At 39.2% G+C, this 24,479-nt stretch overlaps 2 protein-coding genes across 6 annotated transcripts in view; one reads left to right on the top strand and one right to left on the bottom strand.

Moving 5' to 3' along the window:
* Nucleotides 1-1,853: 1,853 nt before the first annotated feature.
* KCTD18 (potassium channel tetramerization domain containing 18) lies at nt 1,854-8,533 on the top strand (the record flags this gene model as incomplete). Its single annotated transcript, XM_083865684.1, is given in 8 exon segments — nt 1,854-2,031; nt 2,387-2,542; nt 3,763-3,974; nt 4,882-5,075; nt 6,103; nt 6,107-6,197; nt 6,537-6,639; nt 7,359-8,533. Coding segments are annotated over 8 exon segments (1,464 nt in total). The 3' UTR covers nt 7,888-8,533.
* Nucleotides 8,534-12,063: 3,530 nt separating this feature from the next.
* Nucleotides 12,064-24,479, bottom strand: part of SPATS2L (spermatogenesis associated serine rich 2 like) — a 77,872-nt gene continuing 65,456 nt past the window's right edge. For all 5 annotated transcript variants that reach the window (XM_083865460.1, XM_083865464.1, XM_083865462.1 and 2 more), the window contains 5 exons: nt 22,335-22,393; nt 18,849-18,958; nt 18,211-18,313; nt 15,224-15,444; nt 12,064-13,369 (listed from right to left, as the gene is read on the bottom strand). In XM_083865460.1, the coding sequence (XP_083721586.1) occupies nt 12,980-13,369; nt 15,224-15,444; nt 18,211-18,313; nt 18,849-18,958; nt 22,335-22,393 (883 nt within the window). In that variant the 3' untranslated portion in view covers nt 12,064-12,979. The remainder of the gene's footprint in view (nt 13,370-15,223; nt 15,445-18,210; nt 18,314-18,848; nt 18,959-22,334; nt 22,394-24,479) is intronic.

Raw genomic sequence — 24,479 nt, 5'->3', positions numbered from 1 at the left:
ATGAAAATGCAGTAACAGATCAGAATAAAGCAAGTGACAGTTGGGACTGTAGCTGCTCTGTGTTACCTGTCATTTGGTCTGACCCTTTAGCAAATGAGCCTGTAGCTGAAGTTTTAAATACCTTAAATTGGTGACGAAACACCTCCAAAAGGAAATTACAAATAAAAAATTAGGATGATACCAGATGAAAATCAATAAGAATTGCAGATATAACTGAGTAAACTATTTAAATAAAATATAGACACATTTCCTATATGTGCCATGTACAGTTAAGTAAGTGGATTTTTACTGGACTTCAGGTAGAAATAAAAATACACTCAACATTAGGAATTTATTATCTCATTATATAGTGAATATGATATGTAAAATATTATATATTTTATATAATATATTGTATATTATATATTCTAAATATATAACTAGCTCATACCTTCCAGAAAGTCTGCAGAAATCCAGAGTTTGGCACTGTTGACTTTTGCACACAATTCCTAGTTGCTTGGCACTTGTACCCACAAGGACGGTATCTTACTGTATGTTATGGCAAAACTCCATTTTTATTTTTTATTTTATTTGTAAACAAATAAAGGAAAATTAGGTGGAACATTAGATAATGTTGTTTTGTTTTTTTTTTTTTTTTTTTTTTTAGAAAATGCAGCTGCATTTTAGAAATATTTTCCATGTATATAAACTTTGTGTAATGAGGCTGAGACAAAAGTGTAACAAGAACCTATTTTCTTTACTTTTCTATTGTTTATTGCATGCATTTTGTCACCACACAACTCTATGTCAGACATAAGGAATTTAATAGGACACTTTCTGAATGTCTTTTTTAAAATGACTGTATTGAATCATCAAGGTTGGAAGAGACCTTTAAGATCATCTGCCATCAGCCCAGCACCACCCTGTCGGGGGGAGCTGGTGGAGGGGAGGCTGGACATGACCAGCCATGGGCACTCACAGCCCAGAAAGCCAAACGTGTCCTGGGCTGCATCCAAAGCCCCAGGGGCAGCAGGGCAAGGCAGGGGACTCTGCCCCTCTGCTCTGAGATCCCACCTGGACACTGCATCCAGCTCAGGGGCCAGCACAGAACAACAGGGACCTGGTGGGGTGAGCCCAGAGGAGGCCACCAAGAGATTAGAGAAATGGAGCATCTCTCCTCTGGGGAAAGGCTGAGAGAACTGGGTTTGCTCAGTCTGGAAAAGAGAAGGCTCCAGCCTTCCACTACCGTAAGGGAACTTAAAGGAAAGATGAGCAAGAGTATTTACAAGAGCATGTAGTGCCAGGACAAGAGGAAACGAGTTCGTATTAAAAAAGAACAGGTTTATATTAGCTTTATAGTTAATTAAAAAAATAATTCTTTTCTGTGAGGGTGGTGAGGCACTGAACAGGTGGCCCAGGGAAGCTGCGGGTGCCCCACCCGTGTTCAAGGCGGGGGGTGTTGGACGTAGATGATCTTCAAAGTCCCTTTCCAAACCAAACCATTCTAAGATTTTAATATCCAGACTATAGAAACAGCAATAGAATTTACCCACTCTGAGTAAACCCGTACTTGCCATTAAAAAAAAAGTTATCAGCACGGTTTGTGCTACTGTGCTGACTGCAGGCGGGCGAGCCACACTTGGGAGGGCGCCTGAGGGGCCCTGCGGCAGCGCGGGGAGCAGCGGCAGCCGAGCCCGGGGCCCCGCACCCACCCGGCCCGCGGCGGGGACCGGGGAGGGGATGGCGCGGCCGGGCACACGGGCTGCGACCGGGACACACGGGCCGGGGCCGGGGCACACGGGCTGTGACACACGGGTGTGGCCGGGACACACGGGCCAGGACACACGGGCCGCCCCTCCGCTGTTCCGGCCGCCATGTCGCGGAGGGAGCGCGGCCCGGGCGGGCGCAGCGCTGTCCAGGCCCAGGCCCAGGCCCAGGCCCCGCGGGCCGGGCGCTGCCCCCGAGGCTCGGTACCGCTCACCGAGCACCCATCACCGCCCCTGGGCCGAGCAGCGCCCCGGGGATGGATGGGGCCAGCGAGCGGCCCGGGAAGTTAAAGCAGCCCTAATTAAAGATTGGTTTTTAAAGAACCCGTGCTGCCATTGGTTTTAAAAGAGCTGCATTTTTAGTGCCGTGAACTATTTGTCTCAAAAGAGTAAGCTTTGTGTTTCCTAGCAAAGTAAAACTCCATCGTTCTTTAGACTAAAGGTGCAGAGTATTTGGCTAAGTGCATTACTAGGTCTCCAGAATGTTTCCAAAGCAGTATCCTTTACGGACATGCAAGAGCTGAGCTATTGCTTTGTTCTTGTATATAGGTTAAGTCTGTAGCTGGCGTTGGTTTGACTTCTATTTGTATCTGTTTTAGGTTTGAATAGCTGGTAATGAGCATCATCCTTGGCACATGCAGTGGAAGAGGGCAAGGCTGAAGATGTCCAGGATACTCTATGGCTGAATGTGCGGGGCTGTTTGTGCACAGCCGGGCGCGGGTGGCCGTGCCGCGTTCAGGATTCCACGCTGGCTCCCGTGTCCAGTGGGCACTTCCCTCTGAACGTGGATCCATCAGGTACATACACTGAACCTCTAAATATCACATTCTGATCATGGAGTTCTCTGGTAAATACACACCTTTATATATATTTATGCATTTTATAGTATATCTCTTTTCCCAGTATGCTGAGCACCAGTTGGCTTCTAATTCCAGGTTGGAAAACAGTTCTGTATGCATGAGTTTATACAGACAGGTAGTTCATCTGAATTCCAAAAGTCTACTTGTGCTTGCAAACACATTTGTACAGCACAATGTCCCTGTCCAAACTGTGGCTCTGGAATCTTCAGTAAGAATACAAAAATAGACAAAATTGAAGTTGGCAGAGTATTTGGCATTTATCTTGGATCCTGTCTGTGAATCCCTATAATCTCCAGAGGCATCTCATTCCCTCTGTTCATTACATAAAGAGATTTGGGTCTAATGTTTGTTTCAGAATTCCTTACTACCCAGTAAAAATTGCATTTTTTACCACCATGGCTTGATATAAAAGTTTGAATAAAACTATTCATGGGTCAGATTTCACACTTGTGACTTAGAAATCCTGCCAAAGTAGGTCCAGTTAAAAGAGACGATGGATGAAGAATAGTAATTCCTTGTTGCATACATTAGACTGTTTAAAATACCCAAAGTGTTGAACATAAGGACTTGGCATAACATAACAGGACTTTGGTACCATCTTTCACAGCTGCAGTGAACAGCCTGTTGTACAGACCGTATGGTTTGGCTGGTTTTCTTGGGCCCTTCAGGCAAAGGACAGAAAAAGAAACAAATACAATATAACTTGAGCAATATTCAGGGAAGGTTTGACTAGATGTACTGGAACTGATGGCTAATTTTAACTCTCTTAAATGGTCTAGAAGCAAAATTGAACAGATCCTTGCAACAGTGGGTAAAGATGCACCTGCAGTTAGAATTAGAATGTGTCTAGAATTAGATTTTAGCATTTTAAGCAGAGTGCAGCACAGCTGAGGTTGTATTACTATGATCCTGTGCAGACTAGTGATTCACTGAAATTCCAAAGAAATGTTTACTGCACTAAGAATTTTATCTTCAAATAACAAATATTCCAGGAAAAAAATACCATTTTAAAAGAGTAAAGACAGTATACTTACTCCTCCTAAGTAAAACCAATACAGAAGTTTTGTACAAAAGGCTGTACTTGATGATTTGGTGGAATGTAACACATTTGTCTTCACTTGCTGGAAACAGTATTTTAATTAAGTTTATGTTTTCAGGAGCACGTCTGATTGATCGAGATGGAAACCTGTTTAAGTATCTTCTGGATTATCTTCATGGAGAATTTCGGATTCTTGGAGATGAACAAGTTCGAACTGCACTGCAGGAGGAAGCAAATTATTTTGGAATCCCTTATCCATACAATCTGTCTGATCATTTGGCCAATGAAATGGAGACACACTCTTCAAGGTCCAATATAGAGCTTAAAAAGGTCCTGACATTTCTTAACATTTTTGAGGCTGAACTCTCTAACCTGTGTCATTCATTAGCACCAAACACTAAAGCTACAGAATGTCCAAGTTAGCACGTCTTAGTGACCAAACTACACCATGAGTAAATTCAGAGGTTTAGGTTAAGAAATCCTAAAGTAAGTCAGTAGTAAAGCAGTCAGTATAGTAAAGGACACCAGCTTTTACCATCATTGCAATACAACAACATTTAAATGTGAGTGTTGTACATGCAAGTCTGCTGTAGAACTTGTGCAGTAGAAGGACATTTAGTTTCCTCTTTGGCTTCAAGTTTACTTGAAATTAGATTTAATCCCTTCAAGTTGTTTGAGTTGAGGTTTCTTTTTCAGTTTTATAAATTATTCCTAAAACTTGTAAGACAAAATGTACTCTGACATTTTTTTAGAATGAGAAAGGAGAAAAGATAATTAGTGTGTTATTTAAAATCCTAAGGTTTTAGAGTATTGTAACTTAAAAGCTAATTCTAATCAACTGATAGGAAATTAAGTCATATTACCAGTTCTGGCTGTGTTATTCCTGACAAGTCATCTGTTTCCTTTTAGCAAGTTACTTTTCTCTGTATTTCACTTTCTCCCTTACTCATTTCCTTTTGAAAAGTGTTAAAACAATTCCAGGCCTTTCAGTTTCTCTGCATGTTAAAGAGTTGCCTTGCCTTTAACTATTTCTGTGGCCTTTCTGTGAACCTCTTAGTTTCACAGCATCCTCTGGTAAAATAAGAAATAACTGTAGACATTATTCTAGAAAAACTACATCCTTGATTTACTTAAAAGAGCTCACTGGTACAGTTACGAAAACTTAAATATGAAAGCTTATTCAACTAAAAATACTGCATTCTTATTAATATTCTATATGGTTTATGTTTTTTCCCAGGCTTTGTTGGATTTCTGTGATTCTTACCATTTGGTTTGTATCAAGCCTACAGTTTGGGTCCTGCACTATCTCAACACTTCTGGAGCAAGCTGTGAAAGTAAAATTATTGGTGTGTATGCCACAAGAGCTGATGGGACTGATGCAATTAGTAAGGCACTAGGAATGAAAATTCATAGTAAAAGCATGTACAAAAGGTAAAGTGACTATCAAACATGAAAGCACTCTGAAGTGAAAATAAATACATATTATAATTATCCCTAAATATTATCATATGTAGCATAATACAGCATTGTTGTACTATAAATCTGTGGAAGGAATCTTTCCAGCTCCCAAAGCAGTTGGATAATAGAATGCGCACATTAGAAAATAAACGTGATAAAAAACTAAGCCTGAAGGTTAAGAATTTGAGAGAGTACACACAAGGTGGTTAGTATGCAGTTGCTGTAAGTTCTTATTCTGTTTGACTTATTTTTTAAAAGTCTCAAGAATTAAAAATTATTCTAATATTTACACTAAATACAGTGAATAAATCCCTATACAGAAAAACCTCCAGAAATATTTGCAAAGTTGGTTGTGATTAATGCAATTCTTTTTTGCAATCTTCCAAGACAGCTAAACACTGAGAACCAAAGATGAAAGGAAATAGTTTTAATTCTTTAAAGAACATGCACAGCTGTACTAACTATTATTTAGATGGCAGTATTTGGAAGGTATTGGTAGACCTGTACTTACAACTGGAAGCAGTTGGTCTTTGTCACTCTCACAGTGCAGTGTCAGAAGTGTACTTCACTGTGCATCTTTTGATTAAGATAAAGCTCTTGATACTTAATCATCTTAATAATTAGGATGCATATCTTCCTAAATTTAGGCTGGGAATATTAATATGTATTCCAAGAGTATTTGGCAACATATCAGGTATCGGTTCTCTTACTATGTATTCTAGAAAAATAGGTTTTACATAATTAATTCTGTAATTATTCTTCTATGAACACGTATTCTTTTGTGAATATCAGTTTTTAGCAACAGGCATTCAGAGGAGGATTAGAACCTCTTATCTGAATAAAAACAAAATCAGAATAACGTTTTCCTTTCTGCTTTATAAAACATTTACTGCTAAGTCCTTATAGGTAGTATTTGGTATGATATATTTCACCAATGGTACATTTTTAAGGACTTAGATAACAAATCATTTAACTGTTACCTTTAAAACAATATTTCTAGATAAGCTGGAAATAACATCCAGTACATCTGGAGCTATTACTCAGTAGCTGAGCTGAAAAAGATAATGGATGCTTTTGATGCCTGGGAAGGGAGAGGTAGAGTAATAATTTTTTATTTCAGTATTACTACTTTTAAACATAAAAATAAGAAAAATATTGCCAACTAATTATAATGAAAACTCTGCATAAACTTTCATAACATTGTAAAATAGTAGTGGCTGTTTGGGGGAAAAAATGTTTTATGGGATGTTCCAGAGAGGGGACAAGTGTTGACATGAATGAAGCAGCATGCTGGCTGTCAGCAATGCTCATGTCAGCTGGTTGAGAGCTGAAATTCTGCAAAACAAAATACATGTATTAATGCATTTAGTCAGGTGTAAACCTGCATGGCTGTGTTCTCTCAGCTCATCAGTACAATGCTGCTATGAAATGCAGGTGTCAGCTACTGGAGAGTGCCTCAGGAGCTGATTGAATGTTGGACTCTGGAAGAACGCCCTCTGAGAGGCAGTTTGCACCATATGCCTCCAGTTTATAAAAGGTATGCTGATTTGCATAGGTGGCATAAAATTAATTAACAAATACAGTGCTGTCTTTTTTTTTCTCCTCTATATAATTTCAGGTTCCTTAAATATCTATGCATGTTGAGATTTCTGGTTTTTTAATTTACATTTTTATAAAACAACATAGAGCGCTTAATTGCACAACTGAACTCACTAGAAACAAATTACGGTTTTTTAAGGCTGCTAAGATTTCTCTCAAATTAAAAGGAGTAACTTGAAAATCTAGAGAGCGGTATTAGTTAAAGGGACTGCTAAACCAGAAAGTTAAGTGAAAACTTTAAAAGGTTAAGTGATTTTCATGTCTGGCAGATATCTTCTTTTTAGAAGGAATTTCTACAACTTCCTCTCTGCAGTTTTATGGCAATATTTTTGTTACACCTCCATTCTCAACACATTACCAAAAAGCAGCGTTCTGCAGGTGCCACTGCACAGTCATCTGAGTCAGCCTACAGCCACTTCACTGCTACAGTTTTTAATGTGTCATCTTAGAGAGGCAGAAGAGATTGATGGTTCTAGTCACAGAAAGGCAACCCTGATTGTAGTGATAAACTGTTGGGAACCATAATTTATGCTTGTTACAGCATCATTTAAGCCTATTTGTGAAATGCTGTTGCAGATGGTCTGTTTAGTAATAATGTTATAAAAATAATTTACATATATAGTTTATTTTTTAAAATTGAAGTTCTTTGTTCTACAGATCATTAATTGACTATACTGAAGTGGAAGGCTGTTTACCATGTAAAGTGGGTCCCCAGCCAATTAGATTCTCAGGTCCCTCAACAAGTACCCACATAAAAGTCAAGAATTCATCTTCATTAAAGGTAGCTGCCTGCAATGCTTCACATTCTGCAGCAATTCTTAAACGACCCCATAGTGAAAGGCTGATGCTGCACAAAGAAGCTTCTGAAACGACATCTGCAACACGCACATCAGTGCCCAGCGAGTCCCAGGCTCCCTGTGGAAGGCAGAGTGCTGGCAATAGGACCCTGAGCCAAATGCCATCCCAAGCTGCAGGGAGTAAGAAGCCTGTGAACAAATGTGCAGTGAAGCTGAGAAGGACTCTGCTTTTTCTTGTGACACCATCTCAGCCACCTCCTTCTGCATCCAGTGAAACAAGGGAACAGGACAGTGCTGCTGTTGAAGTTCCTACTACTTCTACAGTACTCAAAGAACCAGCTGTATTAGCAGAAAGTATTATGCTTAAGAATGATAAAGTGGATGGATAATGTTTGACTCAGGATCATTGTGTCATGTAATCGTTTATTCAAAGATTAGGTAGAAAATGGTAATGAAAAAGATAATGAAAAGCACAGGAAGAAAATTGTTTTAAGTGAGCACTGAAGTGTGTTTTCTGCTTTATTCCTAGATATTTTTTGGATGTTGGGAAGGGAGGAAGAAAAACGGATTAAAAAAATATTGCTTAAGCACATGCAGTTTAACATTCCAGCGAACTTTAACTACAGAGAATCTCAATTTGTACCTTTGGGGGGGTGGGGTGGAGGGGGGGTGGGAATAGATAAAAATAAGTAGCTTTTATTAGATACAAGGTTGCCACAAGCATAAAACATATGGTGCTGCAGAGACACCGGAAGTTAATGCACTTACTGGCACTTCTGGTGAGGGTAAATGACCATTTTTGCTCTTACTACCAATGCAAGGGATCACCTGTGCTTGTACACTGAGCAAAGATTCAGAAGGGAAGAAATGTGCAGTGTGAATAGCAAGGCTGCTCTCTCTGGAGAGACACATTTACAGACACACACAGTACCACGGTGTGATCTGCCACTGGGGACAGGCTGGTGCAGCTGTGGCATTGTGTGTCACACCACGGGGCGACGGCTTTTCTGGGGCTGCAGGATCTGAGTTACACCTTCCATGTCTTTCTGTAGGTCCTTTCAGATCAGGAGAGCACAACCTCAACTTGTGTACAGCAAAGCAAAAAAGTTGAGGTCGAAGTGCCATGGTTTGAAGAAAGTCTACCTCCTTCCCTCCTCTGTGTAGGCTGGAGGTGACATTCTTGATGCAGGGCAAATGTTGAGTAATGATACTGAAACAAAGACTTGCTGTATGTTTCTACCAGCAGAGGAAAGGCAAGTTTGGATCCTTGATTTTCAAGAGCCCTTTTAGTTGTTTAAATCAGTGAACAAAATCTGGCTTTGTTTTGCACCCTTGCTTAGCTTTGGGTGCTGGGTTTTTTTACGACTACTTTTGCTTCTCCAGCACAGTAAATACAGCTGTCTCTGAACACTGAGAACATTGCCAAAAAGCAAGTTCTTAAAATTCCTGAGACTATTAGAATTAGAGAAGGGTTCTTTAAATGTTTGACTTGCTAGATTATTTAAAGCCATCACATTTTCAGGCTTTTCTCCCAACCATAAGGTCTTGAAACATAATTCACACAAGTAAAAACCCCCGAATTTTCATGTACTAATGTTTTTAATGAGACATTTTACAGTAGTCACTATAAAGGTGTAGAACACTATAATTTTCTGCTATTGGTGTGTATATGGAAGACCAGCTGACCTCTGGAGTATTTAAGCTAGTGTTTTTTCTTTAAAGATAAACCTGAAGATCAACAATCCCAAGGCTCTTCCTATCTCAAAAAAATTTTTCACTGAACAAAGGACAAAGCAGAAGTTATGGAAGGATGCTAACATAATGTACTCTAGTATTCTCTGAACATGAGACTAAGTTTATGAAATTTGTTTTTCATAATAATCTGTCTGAAAAGCAGTTTTTAATACTTCTCTTCTGTGTAAGTTCTACTTCACTATTTATTCAACAGCTGAGCACTTTACCGTGCATTTTAAAATCTTTTTACAAGGCTCTCTAAAGCTGCTTTCTTTCAACTTTTGAATTTAGAGAACTTCTATGAACACAGAATCAGAGAATATAATTTAGGTGAGAAAAAACTCGAGAATACAAGAAAAAGCTTTGAGAATATTCCTACAGGAGAGTTTGTTACTACCTCAGTGTTTACTTAATTATTTTGGTAGCTTGGTATTTTTCAAGTAACATTTGTGTCATGTGCATTACAGCAGCATTAATGAGTCTGCTCTTTGTCCTGGACATACTAGCTTGTGGTTAAAAGAATAAAAAATAACCCCCTTGAATTTCAGTAGATGAAATGACCAAGTGGTTCTGGTGAAGAAGGTAAAGAAAGGACTTGATTTTATTTATTTTCAATTGGATGGGGTGCAAATACAGCCTTTTAACTTATCTAAGTAGGCACTTCCAGCATGTTTTTATATTATAGAATCTTGTTCAGTTTATATTAATTTCTAAGAGTGATATTGAACCATTTTATGATAGATGGATAGCATTAACCATCATGGTGACTGGAACTAGATGCACTGTCAAGTGGTGTGACAATGGTTTACTTTGAATCTTTGTGAAATTATAAATCATTATAGCAGAGATCATGTTGCAAAAACAAACATGTTCAGCAAGTTGTTTCAATTCCAGAATAACTGGGTTTTGTTTAAAGGAAAAATTTTCAAGCACATTAAGTGTTGAGTTTATCTTTTCTTTTTTCCCCATACATGGTTAACTAATATAAGTTCTCCAAAGAGCACGACTGCATTAAGTTACCTCTGCTTTTAGTTTTCCAGCTGTGTATGTGGATCTTTATTTTGCTGGGTTCTGCCCTTACTCTGAATTTAATCTTACACAAAAGATAGATTCAACCTGCTTTAAAATACTGCCCCTTTAAGATGTGTTTCCTCTTCTGGAAGAGCACAAAGTGCAGTGGGAATTCCATGTTTGTGTTTGAGTGAGACCAAACAGCTGTATTTGCTTTGCTAATTGAGGGGACTTTTTATAAAAGAGGATTGGCCTGGAAGGGAAGCCTTGCCCTGCCGTAAATTCTGTCACTGCCCCTCTACAAGTCCCTTAAAAGGAGAATTGCATGTAGTTGTCGCTGTAATAAGAAGATAAAAATGAAGTTCTCTTGAAGGTGGGCCCAAGAGCATTTGGCTACTTGTAACTACCACCAATAGTAAAACACTCCTAGAAATTGGCAGATATAATTCCAAGCATACGGACACACATGAAAGATGAAGGTTCCGACACAGTTTCAGAGCACAGCCACTTAATGTGGTTAAAATGTGCATTAGAATAACATTCCCAAACCAGTAGAGATACTAGACAAAACTTGGTGTGCTAAAACTGCAGCATGCCCAGAACCAGCCTTCTCCTCAGCCTAACCAAACCCATGCAAAGCTCTTCAGCGAAGGTATCTTGGCATCACCAGAGAAAAGAAATGCCATCTCTCACCTGTTACTCCTGGATCTGTCACAATCTGAGTCTCCGATACATCAAAGCTGCCTGGTACTCAAGGTAGTCCTGTTGTGCTGAGTTAAGTTACAGATTTTATTTATCTGCAGAAGGTTACTTGTGAGAAACTGCCTTATGGAATAAATTAACTTTCAATAATGCAATAATCAAGCACAGAAGCTCTAAGGAAAGAATAACTGTCATTACAGGTAAGTTTGATTTTTTTAGGGTTACAAGAAGAGACATGTTTCACAACTTACACATGGATAATGTAAGAAATTCCTGTGTAATGTCTGCATGGAATTTGTAATTGAATCTCTTAGCGTGAGGTTACAGTGAAACCATAAGGCAGCAGATAAATTTTGAAAAGCTACCTATCTGATGGGTATACACAACAAAGATTCTGGAATTTTAGTTCCATCTACCCCAAAACATTCAGCTTAAAAGTGTGATAGGTAATTAACTAGGATAATAGCAGTGCTTGCAATGCTAAGAAAGCCAGTGTCCACCTACACGTTTATTTTTCTTTCACCCCTCTTCCAGATGACAGTGAGTTACTTGCCTTTTAAAATCAGGTTTTACCAATATTCACATGTGGGACAGTGTATATGTATATAAAGAAAAATAAAAATTAGGGAATGCACTTCACTCTTCCCCTGGGGATTATTTTTCAAGGGTCCCAGAGGGAAGTAATCCAGTCAGTAGTAAGGAAGTGTGCAGTCAGTAAACAGAAATTAGGCAGAGGAAATTGGTAAAAGCAATAGCAAATAATCACCTAGGTGTAAACTTCTAAAGCTACTCAAGTGTCCTTCTGCTCTTACTGACCTCGACAGGAGGCCAGTCTTACTGACCTTTACACCTTTCTGATTCTGACACCTTACTATGTTAACCAGTAACTTACTGTAAAATGTGTTCAGCATGGAGGTGACTCTCATGGCAAGGTTGTTTTGTGTGCTGTGGCATTAGAATCAAGCTAGAAGCAAAAGCCTAGTCCAGTCCAGACTCAGCTGAAGCCTCCCACTGATAACTGCTCCACTACTCAAATACAGTTTGAGTAAGAGCACAAGGTCAGGCACTGCAAAGCAGCAAACACCAGGATATTGTAGAAAGATTTTAATTATTTGGAATAAACAGGTTTTCTGAAATACAGACTCAGAACATAAAGACTAAGTAATTCATTAGTCATAGCTCTTGTTATGGACAGATGGTTCCTACAGCAAAAATATAGAAAAATAATTTGAATTCAAGTCTAGAAGACCTGCAACTTTTTATATGCAAAAAATAAATCCAACTAGTCATAGAAAAGTGGCTGATAAGGATGGAGAACAGGGCTGTGCATCTGAATAGCCATTACTATATACATTCCAAACTTAAATGAGCATATTTCCTCAGCCTCATAAAAATAGTTTGTCCATGAAAAATACCAATATGTAATACATTTAATACAATTTATACTTGAATTTAAAGATCTCAGATTATGGAATAATAAGCTAAAATCAAATTAACTGCTTTTTCGACTCTTCTTGTATAGAACAATGCTCTCTGTGTATACAGTGTGCATGCATGTACATGTATACACGCACAGAAAGAAAGATGTATAGAGATTTGCTGAAAAATTCTACAAGATTATTTGATTTCTTTGCAGACCACAGCATAGAGACTTCCTGGGATCCTTCTAACACAGGCTGTTCTATGAAATAATAATATTGACTGGTGTAACCACATATCTACAACAGGTTTTTGCTATTATGAATTTAATTATCAATTTATCTTTCCAATCTAGATTTAATTTTTCTAAGAAGTAAATGCTGCTTTGGTCAGATTCCGTACAGTCATAAGAAAAGAAATGTGAACATACTGGGGAAAGCCTTTAAAGTATGATTTAATTCTGATAATTAGTAAGTAATAGAGATACCAACAAGTTTTAAGCAGCAAAAGATTTAAAAGACTATGTTCTGACTTATCTTCTTCACCAACAAGCTTTTCGAGCAATAAACTAAAATGAAGAGATGGAATTTCTCCGCCTGCCATCACTGTGACGTTTTAAGCAACCAAAGTCACAGCTGGCACCGAAAGAACAGTGGCATCAGTAGAGACCTCCATCCTTGCAGGACATAAATTGCATTGTGACGCCCTGCCAACGCTGCCTTGGAAAGGCCTGTGCTCTGCGGTGTCCGGCGTGTGATGCTTCCGTCGGGACTTCTCCGGGTGCGCCAGATTCTCTGTGGTCCTTGCAGTTGCAGGCTGCTCTTGATTTTTCATAGCTCCTTTATTTTTAGATCGAAAGCTGTTATGCTGCTGTCTTCTGTGCTCAGACTTGGGACCACTCTTTGCATTTTGATCTGCCTCATTACCTTGTGACTTATGAGATCCATTAAGTCGCATGTTTTGGTGCTGTGGGTTGAATCTTCGCCTCTGGCTAGAAGGCCCATTCTACCCAGAAAGAAATGGGATTAACTGTTAGGTTGTCTGAATCCTTCCAACAGGCCAAGAAACACAGCAGTCAAAATTAACTGTCAGGAGGGAACAGGAGAGGGAAAACACTAAAAAGTTTTGATTGTTACCAGAATCTCTTTATTATAACTATAACCAGAACTATGAGTATCATACTACATCTGAGTAGTCTGGAGATACAGATGTCAGGCTCATCACTGATGTCAAATTAAAATCTGCCATGATTCAAGAGAATACAGAAAAGGAGATGAAATTCTAGACAGCTCAACAGCAGTTATTGAGGAAAGGGAACTGCAGGTTCTGGTCAATAGAAGTTAAATACAAGTCAGCAGTGCCCTGGCAGCCAGGAGGGCCAGCCATGTCCTGGGGGGCATCAGGCACAGCATGGCCAGCTGGGCAAGGGAGGGGACTGTCCCACTGTGCTCTGCACTGGGGCAGCCTCACCTCAAGTGCTGGGGGAGTTTTGGGTGCCAGGATGTAGGAAAGACATTAAACTACTAGAGACTGTCCAAAGGAGGGCCATGAAGATGGTGAAGGGCCTTGGGGAGAAGCTGTATGAGGAGTGGCTGAGGTCACTTGGTCTGTTCAGCCTGGAGGAGACTGAGGAGGAGACCTCACTGCAGTCACAACTGCCCTGTGACAGGAAGAGGAGGAGGGGCAGGCACTGATCTCTTCTCTCTGGTAACCAGTGACAGGACCTGAGGGAATGGCCTGAATTTGTTTCAAGGGAGGGTTAGGTTTGGTATCAGGGAGAAGTTCTTCACCCAGAGGGTGGCTGGGCACTGGAACAGGCTCCTCAGGGAAGTGGTCACAGCATCAACCCTGAGAGAGCTCAAGAAGTGTTTGGACAATGCTCTCAGGCACATGGTGGGATTCTTGGGGTGTCCTGTGCAGGGCAAGGAGTGGGACCCAGGATACACTGTGATTCTCTGAGCACTTAAGAAGTACTGAAGAACTTAATACTGACTGATTTTTTCCAAAATCATGAATATTGCTTTCCTAGTAAAGACTTGTGCAAGTACTGCAGTATGACTGCAGAAGAACAAGATAGTCACATGTAAATTGAAGTCAAGTAAAGAATCCTCACTGTGGAAGATGTGTCCATTGTGATATTTTGCTCAGAGGATGCTTTGAGTCTTAGTGGGAAGTGGCTGAATTACTTTTATTTGCATGCCTGACAGGACATAGGACATGCCCTGACATTATGCACTGTCTTACATTTCCCTTCACACATCTACTTGAGCCTAAAATCCCTACTGGGACAAAATTCAGACCAACTTTAGTGGCAGCTTTACCTAAGAACAATGGTATAGGGACATTCTAAGGTGCTATTGCAATTAAATATAATTCATATATGTATCACATATATATATATATAGTCATGCTACTAATATAGTACAATACTGTAACCTTTATTATAGAGCTTCTAAAATAATATGCTTTTAAACCTGGCCAGATTCTACTTTCAAAGTGTATGTAATAATTGTGCCTCAACAGCACATCAGCTAACCATTTGTCAAGGACTAAATGTTTCTCCTCCATAGCAGTTAGTTATAATGGAGGAGTTTTCTTTTTCACTCTACTACTGCCACTAGACACTTCTACACAGACAGCTGTCTTTACTCATATGGTATTTCTGGTATTTCTACATTTTATGTTCACACTGACTTGAAAATGAAGCTGGAAAATATATGCTTACTATCTTCAAAAACTACTAATTAAATATAGACCACAAATCAGATTTGATTTTGTATTAATAACTTTCAATGCTACCTATTTTTCTGAAAGTTTTTGAAGTAATTTAGTTTATTTTATGACTGACTGACATCTTACCTGCTTATTTGCTGGGATTCCTTGAGAAGAAGATTCTGCAGGATTGGAAGAAGAATAACTTTGTACTTTACTGCTGGCTGTTTTATTATCAGAGTTCTTGAGATTATTAGAGGACTTTCGGTTGTGCGTATTTTGCTTGCCAGTTGTTGCATGTGGGGTCATTGAAGACAGCAGTAAACTACATGGTGTTCTTGAGGAATAGTTATTCTTTGGGTGAGAAACTGTTAAAAAAAAAAAAAAGGATTATGTGTTATCAATTAAATGATCAACATCTAAACAGAAGGCTATATTCTTACCCTGCTTACAGTTAATTCTGGAAGCATTGTTTCAGTCTTACTTCAAATAATGAGGTAAGCTTACTTAAGGTAACTTGAAGTAACTTGGTTGGAGTCAGGCCATGTACATTCTACACCTGTAAGTCTGCCTCACTGTGAGGCATTTCTGGAGACATAAGAGCCAATACGGTGGCACTGCATTAAAATTGGAAGGAGGCTGGCAGAAGGCCAGGCTTTTGGCATCCAAGAGAACTTAATTTATTCCTTTCTAAAGGAAATAGGTTTAAAAAGGGGTTTCTGTATCATGGGTATCTACAAAAACTGGAACTGGATGCAATGCACTTATCTAATTCCTGCAGAACACAACAGTCTGCACCATCAGGAACCACTACTGTCCATCTCAGTATATTCCTACTCTCTACTTTTTAGCATTTTGAGATCACCCAATTTAATAAGCATAGCCATGTGTAGATATAAAATGCACTCCAAAAAATCCTTGATTCCACTCTACATTTCTCTAAGCTGCCTTTGTGAAATAGCCCCCAATCAGTCTTGAAGAGGATTCCAAGGCTAATGAAGTTCTTGATCTTAATTTGCTATCTTGATTTTTCTGTTTTCTTCTGGTACAGACGACAAATTTAAGGCTCACTCCAGAGAGACACCTGTTGTTTTTATCTAAGAGGTACTTCTATTTTTTCACTTCTAATACAGAGAAAGAAGATGAGGAATCATTTTACTAAATAAGCATCATCTGCTGGGTTTTCTGAGGATCTTATTCACTTAAACCAACATCAGCTATTTCTCCCACTAGGTGTCCTCTTCAGAAAAACAATGCAGAGATCTGCACAATGAACTGAATTTTCTCTTCTGAGTTCAGTGAGGCCAACCATCCCTGAATTCTATTAATTCTCTCTCATCTAAAATAGACTGCTGCACATGGAAGCCCATATAAAAACCCAGATGCTTGTCATAAAAATGTATTTTTAACAAAAAAGATGTACAGGATAAGGATACTGGACATTCTGATATATATCAATCCAATTATTTTTATTTCTTCCTGTCTGTCATTTTGAGTATATGCTATGATCTCCTCAATCTAGAACATTCCTTCCTTTGCACAAGGCTCTGGGGGTTTGGTTATTGCTTTTGTTAAAGCCCTTAAGAGTGGCTATTCTTAGCTATGGGCCTTGTAAAATCTCTTGTTTGAGGGGCATTTGTAGCTCCTAGCAGGGGATGGGCCTCATTAAGAGATGATGCTAAGAGAAACGTTTTGCACGGAAAAGCTCTTGTCAAAGACACCAATCATCACAAGTTGCTCATCTAAGGTCACTCAGGGCAGGTATGAGCAAAGTTCTTCAGACAGTCATTTCTAGGATGATACTGCTCCCTTGCTAAAAGCTGCTCTTTTAACTTCACTGACCTGATTTAAACAGGCCTGCATCAAACTGTGCTTATGTAATGCTTTACTGAAATGAGGTATAAATAATTAACTTGCAGAATTAACTGCAGCTGGAAGTTATTTAGAAAAGTAGTTCAATGAGTTTTGAAAAATAGCCTATGGTTATATCAATAGCAGCTGTGGTATTATTAGTCAAGATAATCTTTATGGAATTTTCAATCTCTTATGCTTCAGGGTATTAGACAGGATCTATGAGGTGACTGTAAACAATTAAATGCATTACTGGAAAGTTTATGTCTTCCTCTGAAACATCCTGGGTTGGTTTCATTGAGACAGGATATGGGGTTAGATGGATCTTCAAAGTATTCTGCAAAAGCAATTCTTATGGTCTAATGAGTTAAACTGGTTATGCCTCCAAGCTGTCAGTTCTTTAGCTATGTAGTCAGAAGCTTGTATTGGCAGAGTGTGTGCAGTACTCTGTGCAGTACTCTCTCTATTTTCTATTTTTAGGAACTACTTGAAAACATTTGTTATTTTCCTTCCACTAAGATACACTTGTTCAGTATTGTTTTACCAGTTTTCTCCTGAATGGAATACCATAGGACAGGGCAACATACTGGGCAAAGTCTTGTATCACTTTGTTTTAGGGGAAAAAAAAAGCATGACAGAGATAAGAAATATTTTACAACAAGGACAGGATATTTGAAGCAAAAAATGTGAACCTGAATTTCCAATCAGAAGGGCAGATGATTTAGAAACAGAAGCCTGGAGAAAAAGAGGCTGAGGGGAGACCTTACTGCTCTCTACTTAAAAGGAGGTTGCAGCAAGGTGAGATCAGTCTTTTCCAACCTTAGTGATTCGCCATAGCGATTCTATGACTCTAGATGGCTCCTGAAAAACCCAGTGAATACTGTTAGAAAGCTGGGGATTTACTTTGTAGCAGCAGAGATCTGAATTGGTCTCATTACATTATGCTCACACACAGAAGCTTCCAATTTACTATCAATTTATAAATTACTGAATTTGTGTATTTCCTGGAGTTGGGATCCTGTTTAGATTGAAAACTGCAACTGATCTGAGTAATACCTGGAAATCTCTGACAAAGATGGCACTGTGCACCTGCAGATGGAGTGTGCAGCCCAGGCACAGTGAGTCTAACATGTTGCAAACTGTAAAGTTGACTTGTGTGCTGCACTCAGAGACACCACTCATACTGGCCTTGGTGCACGCTCACACACTGGCAGCACCTGCTGTCAGCTCTGCTGAACAGCTATGTTCTGAGAAATTCAGTGACAGGGATCATCAGCACTTACTTTCTCCACAGAGCTGAATCTGGGTCTTCAGCTGCTCTATATCACAGGAAAATCGGGCAGACCTGCCCAGCTCTTCATCGTATTTCCGTTCACTCACAAAGTGCTGCAAAAGTAGACATATTAACAGTGATTTACACTCTCAGCAAAAGACTCTATGGATGGTGAAAGAACCAATCAATACTTAAGTTTGCTTTAAGGCTCAACAAATTCTTGACCCTGCCCTGTTCACAAGATCTCTGTGCAGAACCAAGTGTTTTCCCATCCTTACCAAATTACGTGTCACAGCCCAGTGATGGGTGGGTCACTCCCACACTTGGGAAGAGGGTCCTTTCAGTGGAGAATAGATGTTTGATCACTGAACCTGAAGCTCTCAGGTTTACTTGCTGAGTCTAAATGATACACAAACAGCAAAACTCCCCACTGCTACATTTAAGAGGGGATAGCTTACACTCCTCTGATAGCACCTGTACACTGCTCAGAGGTGCTACAATTCCTTAAGAAGCTACATATTCCCTATGGAAAGCTATTTACCCCTTTACCCTTAGCAGGAATAAACAGCCTGGGCATGTTAATGTGACAACTCCTCCTTGGCATTTCTGCAAATGGCTAAAATACCTAAGCAGAAGTGAATGCCTGACCTTAATTTCAGCCCTGAGTTCAGAGAGTTGTGCTTCAGCCATCTGACTGGCAAGGTCTGCCAGTCTCTTCAGCTCCTCTGCTTTCTTCTGCCGAGCAGTCAGGATTTCCACTGCCAAATACCAACAGTCAGTCATTATTGCTAGGAAGGTAAATTGCTCTGTAATTTATTAGTCTTTAGGCAATAACATGGTATATCCCATGTGAGATGAACACATGGATCACTGACTTCAGCTGCCTTTCCAATATGATACTTGCACAAATTAAGTTGATCAGCATATTTCACTGCACTGCCTGATTTTGAAAAAGATCTGAAAATGGGATAACTGTCAGAAAATCAAAGTTAAACCAGTCTTCCCACATTCAGACAAACAGGGGCAAAGACACGTGGTTTTGAGTTTTCCAGTGCTTTATTTTGAAGCACAAACACAGGGAGCCTTCCAGACATGGAATTAAGAATACATTGAGTCACCAGCCTGTTTCTCAAGATATGCTGAAGACATTTGATTTACACAGGAGAATTTCACTTCCTCTGAAAAAACCTGTTCATATACAGTTTATGTTAAAATCACTGGCATCGCAATTTTGCTCTCACATATGGAAAATACACATTTGCCATTTTAACAGCAAAGCAGTGTTGAAGGCCAACAGTCTTTATGAAAAAGATACTAAATATTCATTACTGCCTGTCTTGTGTATTCTGTGTAAGAAAGGGGTGAGTAGTTATATTCTTATAGGGACAGATTAATCATAAACCACAAAGCACTGACCTACTTGTACACAAGATAATATGTCATTATGATTTTGGTGGAAATATATGCAAACTATTACCTAAATTGTAACTCAGCATAAAAACAATAATTGATTAGCTGGCTGATGGGATCAATACTTATGGCACAGAGGAAACAACATCTAAATGTAAAATAATAACAATCATAGTCTTTTGTCTTGAATTTACACATACAGTCAGGGGGAGTGGTACTTAAGGTAAACTATCCTAGGGACACAGACTCCACTACAGCAGTAGAGATTTTGGTTTCTTTGCCTTCTTTTTGCCACAAATTTCCACAGCACACTTGACATGTCATGTAACCAGCCTATACTTTTTAATGCTATTTTTGAAGGTGAGAATTAATGATATTTCACAGACAGTTTGTTTCTCAACCCATTATAATTTATTTAATCAGATAACACCTTCTTTTGAAAGTATTGTAGAGTCAATAAATAGTTTGGGCAGGCAGGGACCTTTAAAGGTCTCCAGTCCAACTCCCTGCAATGAGCAGTGACATCTTCAATATATGGGGTTGCTCAGAGCCTGACCTTGAATGCTTTCAGGGATGAGGATCTCTCCTCCTCTGGGAAACTTGTTCCAATGTTTCACTGAGTACAAGATATCCAGTAGGCACAGGGAGACACAGCTGTGTAGGAGCAAACAAACTGTGTGACTGTAGAGGAGTGTGTGTCACACTGCAGGGACGGCAGAGGGTGGCTACACTTCCTTTAGCCCTGGTGGTAAATCTGTGCCTACATTATTACTTATGCTAAGAACAGCTGCTATCTTCCCAGCTGATCTTTTCTATTTAAATTTTTGTGGAATATGGGCTACGAGAATGAGAATTTTTTATCTCATTAAATGAACAGTTTACCAGGTGCTTACCTTGTCCAATAGTTCTGCTTTACTGCTTATTCTAAGTAATGCTAATATTATTCCTCCCAAAGATCAATATCCTCTTTGCTGAAGTGACTGCACAGACCATGTGATCTCATCTCATACTGGCATTTATTTCCATGAGATGCCAGCCAAATACCCATGTTTTAAAAAAACCCTGAAATTATCATATTTGGAATTTTTCCTAGTGTTGACAGTAAGATCACCCACTGCAAAACAGTCCTTGAGTGCAGCAAAGAGATATGAAAATAAATAATACCCTAAATCTTGGTTAGCATGTTACAGTCCTGTAACAAGTTTCTGAAGGCCCTTTACAGCCTACAGCAGCCTTGAGAGACAGCAGACACCACACAGCTGGAGACAGGTACTGGGCCATTCACTGTCATGTGTGGAGCTGGCAGGAAAACAAGAAAACAGAACATGCCATGTGCAAATGCAGCACTTTGCATGCTGGTAGATAGGAATTAGGTTTACTTTTTACAAAAATTCCTATCACTGGGCAAGATTAATGAAGGGGCCCTATAATATCATCAGCCCTGGACAGTGGATTTCCAAAATGTGGTTTTGTTTGTGCAGTTAGGGCTCTCTGTCTGCTGATCAGTAGGAATTCTACCATTGGTTTTCCTGGGAATGAGTGCATGCTCTGTAGCTCATTATGGCTACCTGGTATCTGTAGGTAACCAAAAACTGCTGATATATATCCCTCCACAAGTCCTTTCCAGAATAACACAAAGCTTCAAATTCACATCTTTTTCATGTTATTCCTAGAAAATTAGCAAATGGAATTCAAAACAAAAACTCTGAAAATATTTGCTGTTGTAACTTTGTAACTTCTAGTTTCTACATAAGTACAACTGGAAGAGATTTGGACAGCAACAGAGATTTCAGAGCATTTTTTTCAATAAAAATTCAATTAGTATACTTTTGTAAACTAAGTGAGTTCCAAATGCAGATGAAGCATTCAAGAATGCTAAATATATTTGTGACCCTGCTTGGAAGGACCTTAAATTCACAAATCAATAAAAGGACTGTATGCATTTATATGAAGGACATTTTCATCTGCCAGGAAAAGTATCATTCTAACAACACTCTGGTTACTCTTCAATTTCTTGCTTAGCATTCTCTACTGAAACATGTCCCCCTGTATTTACTGGGAGTAAATACAAACGCTATCTTGAATGGAGTGCAAGACAGATATCATGGTATCCGACTATAAGGCTCACCTTGCTTTCCCAACCCCTCAAAACAGTATATACATGAAAATGCAAAAACCAGTGACAGCATGAAAGCTTGGAATGCAATCAACTCCCACAGATTATTAAGAAAACAAACTGCAGTAAACATCTGTTTTTTGATTTTTAAAATTTTCTAATTCATAAGCTTGATCACTATTCCTTAAAGCTATGCAAGGCAATATAATAACCTACTCCCCTACTTCCTAATTCCAGTATTCTAACTTATGTAGGTAATATAAGCAAGCAAAAAGTGATTGATAAATGGAAACAAAGTAATTGAATAACCACAGAAATGAGAAAAAAAAAAAAAGTGGTCAAAAAGCTCTAATAGGTAAGCAGAAGGAGTAAGTAATTTAAATCAAACTCTGTATCACCTTTTGGTTTACCTAATTTCATAATACTGAAATTTTGATGCACAATCCTCATAGGAACTACCCTGGCACTTCAAAGCCTTACCTGACTACACATATAGAGTGAAAGATGATGGAATGCTGCTAACCAAATTTATGGATTGTGTAATTTTCTGCCAACAAAACAACTGTTTCAACAGTACTCCAAAATTTCCCTGTGTTTTTTTTACTTACTGGCTTCTTCTTTAACTTTATCAATTTCTGCCATTAATGACACTTCTTTGTCTACGATGCTAAAAAAGGAAAAAAAGAAAGAAAAAAAAATCATGATTTATTCATGCTAGAACTCCATCAAAATCAAAAGCTATAATTACACACAGACTTCAGACATTAATAATGGGCAGTTTTGAAATGAGTAAGACTTTAAAAAATTGAAGCTGAAAAAATACCTAGGCATGCCAGCTACAAAAAATTAGTGATAATGAGTGTGTGCTGCTTTACACAAACATCTCACTGGCCTTCCTATGTATCTGCACGGATGTGGAAATCAAGTCTGATTCAGCACAGCAATCCTCAAATGACTAAACAGTCTGTTTCCTAATTAAGCCAGATACACCGTTGCTGCTACCCAGATTAATACAGCTTAGGTCTTGGCACAAAACTAAGAATGAAACAAAATTAAAGATGTGTGGAATGAGTTCCTTTTCTTCCTTAGAGATATTTTTGCAAAATATGTCAGGGTAAACAATAAAATGGTTTGTGATGTAAATAAGCATTAAAGTATCTCCATAACAGAAGTCAGCTTCCTTGCCCCCTATACCCTCCAGAGCTGGGAAGGAGTTGGCCTTCCTAAAGGAATTGCGTGTCTCTCCTTCTACATATGCCTGGTGTGCAATCCCTGACAGTGTTTATAAGCTGTCAAAGTGCAACTGATCAGGTGGATCTGCTGAGAGCAGACAGGACATGGGGTAAATTGCTCACATTACAAATGCAGTAACGTCCAGTGGAGTAACTTCTCTGCAGAATGCTCTCCAGAGGACAGTGCTCTGGTGTGCCATTCTGTTTTCCCCTCATTAGATTATTCTTAAAGTTAAGTTCACATTTAATGAACACCACCAATGTTAATGTTTGTGTTTGCATGAGTAAATTCCAGCAGCTGGGGGGGAAATTGCAAAAAGTAGGTCAAACACCAGGAGTACATCCAGGCACGCACTCAAGGGAAGAGTGCAGCTCTCAACCCTGTTAGTAAAATCAACCTTGAACATCAGCTTTTGTACCCAGTGAAGACACTGGGTTACACGTGAACAGGCTGCTACTGAAAGAAGACATTATAGAAAACTTAAACTCAAAACATTTATCCAAAACAACGTTTCACTCAGAACATTGTCAAGAACATCCTTTGCAAGAAAGCGAAGATCCTGCAGAGTTCAGTGGGGAGTAAAGAGAGACAGAAGACTTAAAGAGAGAAGCACTGACAGGTCCTTTACTAAAACAGGCAAAGATTGGTGAGCAGGCAATGTGGAGAACACATGGCAAGCACATAGCGGACAACCAAACATTTACCAGCTACAACATGTTCAAGTGCCATTCATCCTTCCTTGAAATCTTCCAACCAACCTCACACAGGAGGTTTGCAACAGTGATGACTTAAGTTTCAGCTTTCATGTTTCTCAGATTCTGTGCTGCCTAAGGGTGTAGTTCTGAGCCTCATATTAAGTGCTAGTAAGCTCTCTTCACAGAGTAGGTAGACAAAACAAATCCTCTTCCTGCTGAAGACCAAGGACACCTTTCAGGCCCAAAAGCATAAACAACAGTGGACTGAAGGGAGGAACAAGAAGGATGGGATCTCACAACCTGAAGCCGTAATTGGACAATTAAATCCTATTATGCAAATGGACCAAAACATAAAAATGTAAGACCCTGTGACCAATCAACCGATTTTGTGACCATTCTTAGTCTACCTTGTGTGTAGCCCTGGTCAGGCTCTTGTCCTGCCCAAGGTGAATCCTAGAGGTCTTTCAATAAATACCTACATTATTCTCTAGCTCTGTCCAGTCTCTGTTTCAAGTCAGCCTTCCCAAGGCATCAACAGAAGCTCTGCAGTTTTCTGTCCTTGAGTCTTTCCAGTCTACCATGCCCCCTGAAGAGGAGGAGCCTTCCAGTAGCCAGCAAGAGAGACAGAAGCAGGTCTGCTGATGGCAAAGGTTGCAGCAAGACAACACAATTGCAATCTAACACTTTGTTTTATACATAGAAAAATATTAAAATTATTGTTTTAGCCTGCCAGATCAATTTAGTGTGACCTACACACCAGAGGAAATAAAACAGCAGGGTTTTTTTACAGTAGAGCAAATCAGTTAAGAGGCAGGCTCTGACAAT

The sequence above is a fragment of the Zosterops lateralis genome, assembly GCF_965231275.1.
Source record: "Zosterops lateralis genome assembly, chromosome: 7".
NCBI lineage: Eukaryota > Metazoa > Chordata > Aves > Passeriformes > Zosteropidae > Zosterops > Zosterops lateralis.
This window is presented reverse-complemented; position numbering and strand designations above follow the sequence as displayed.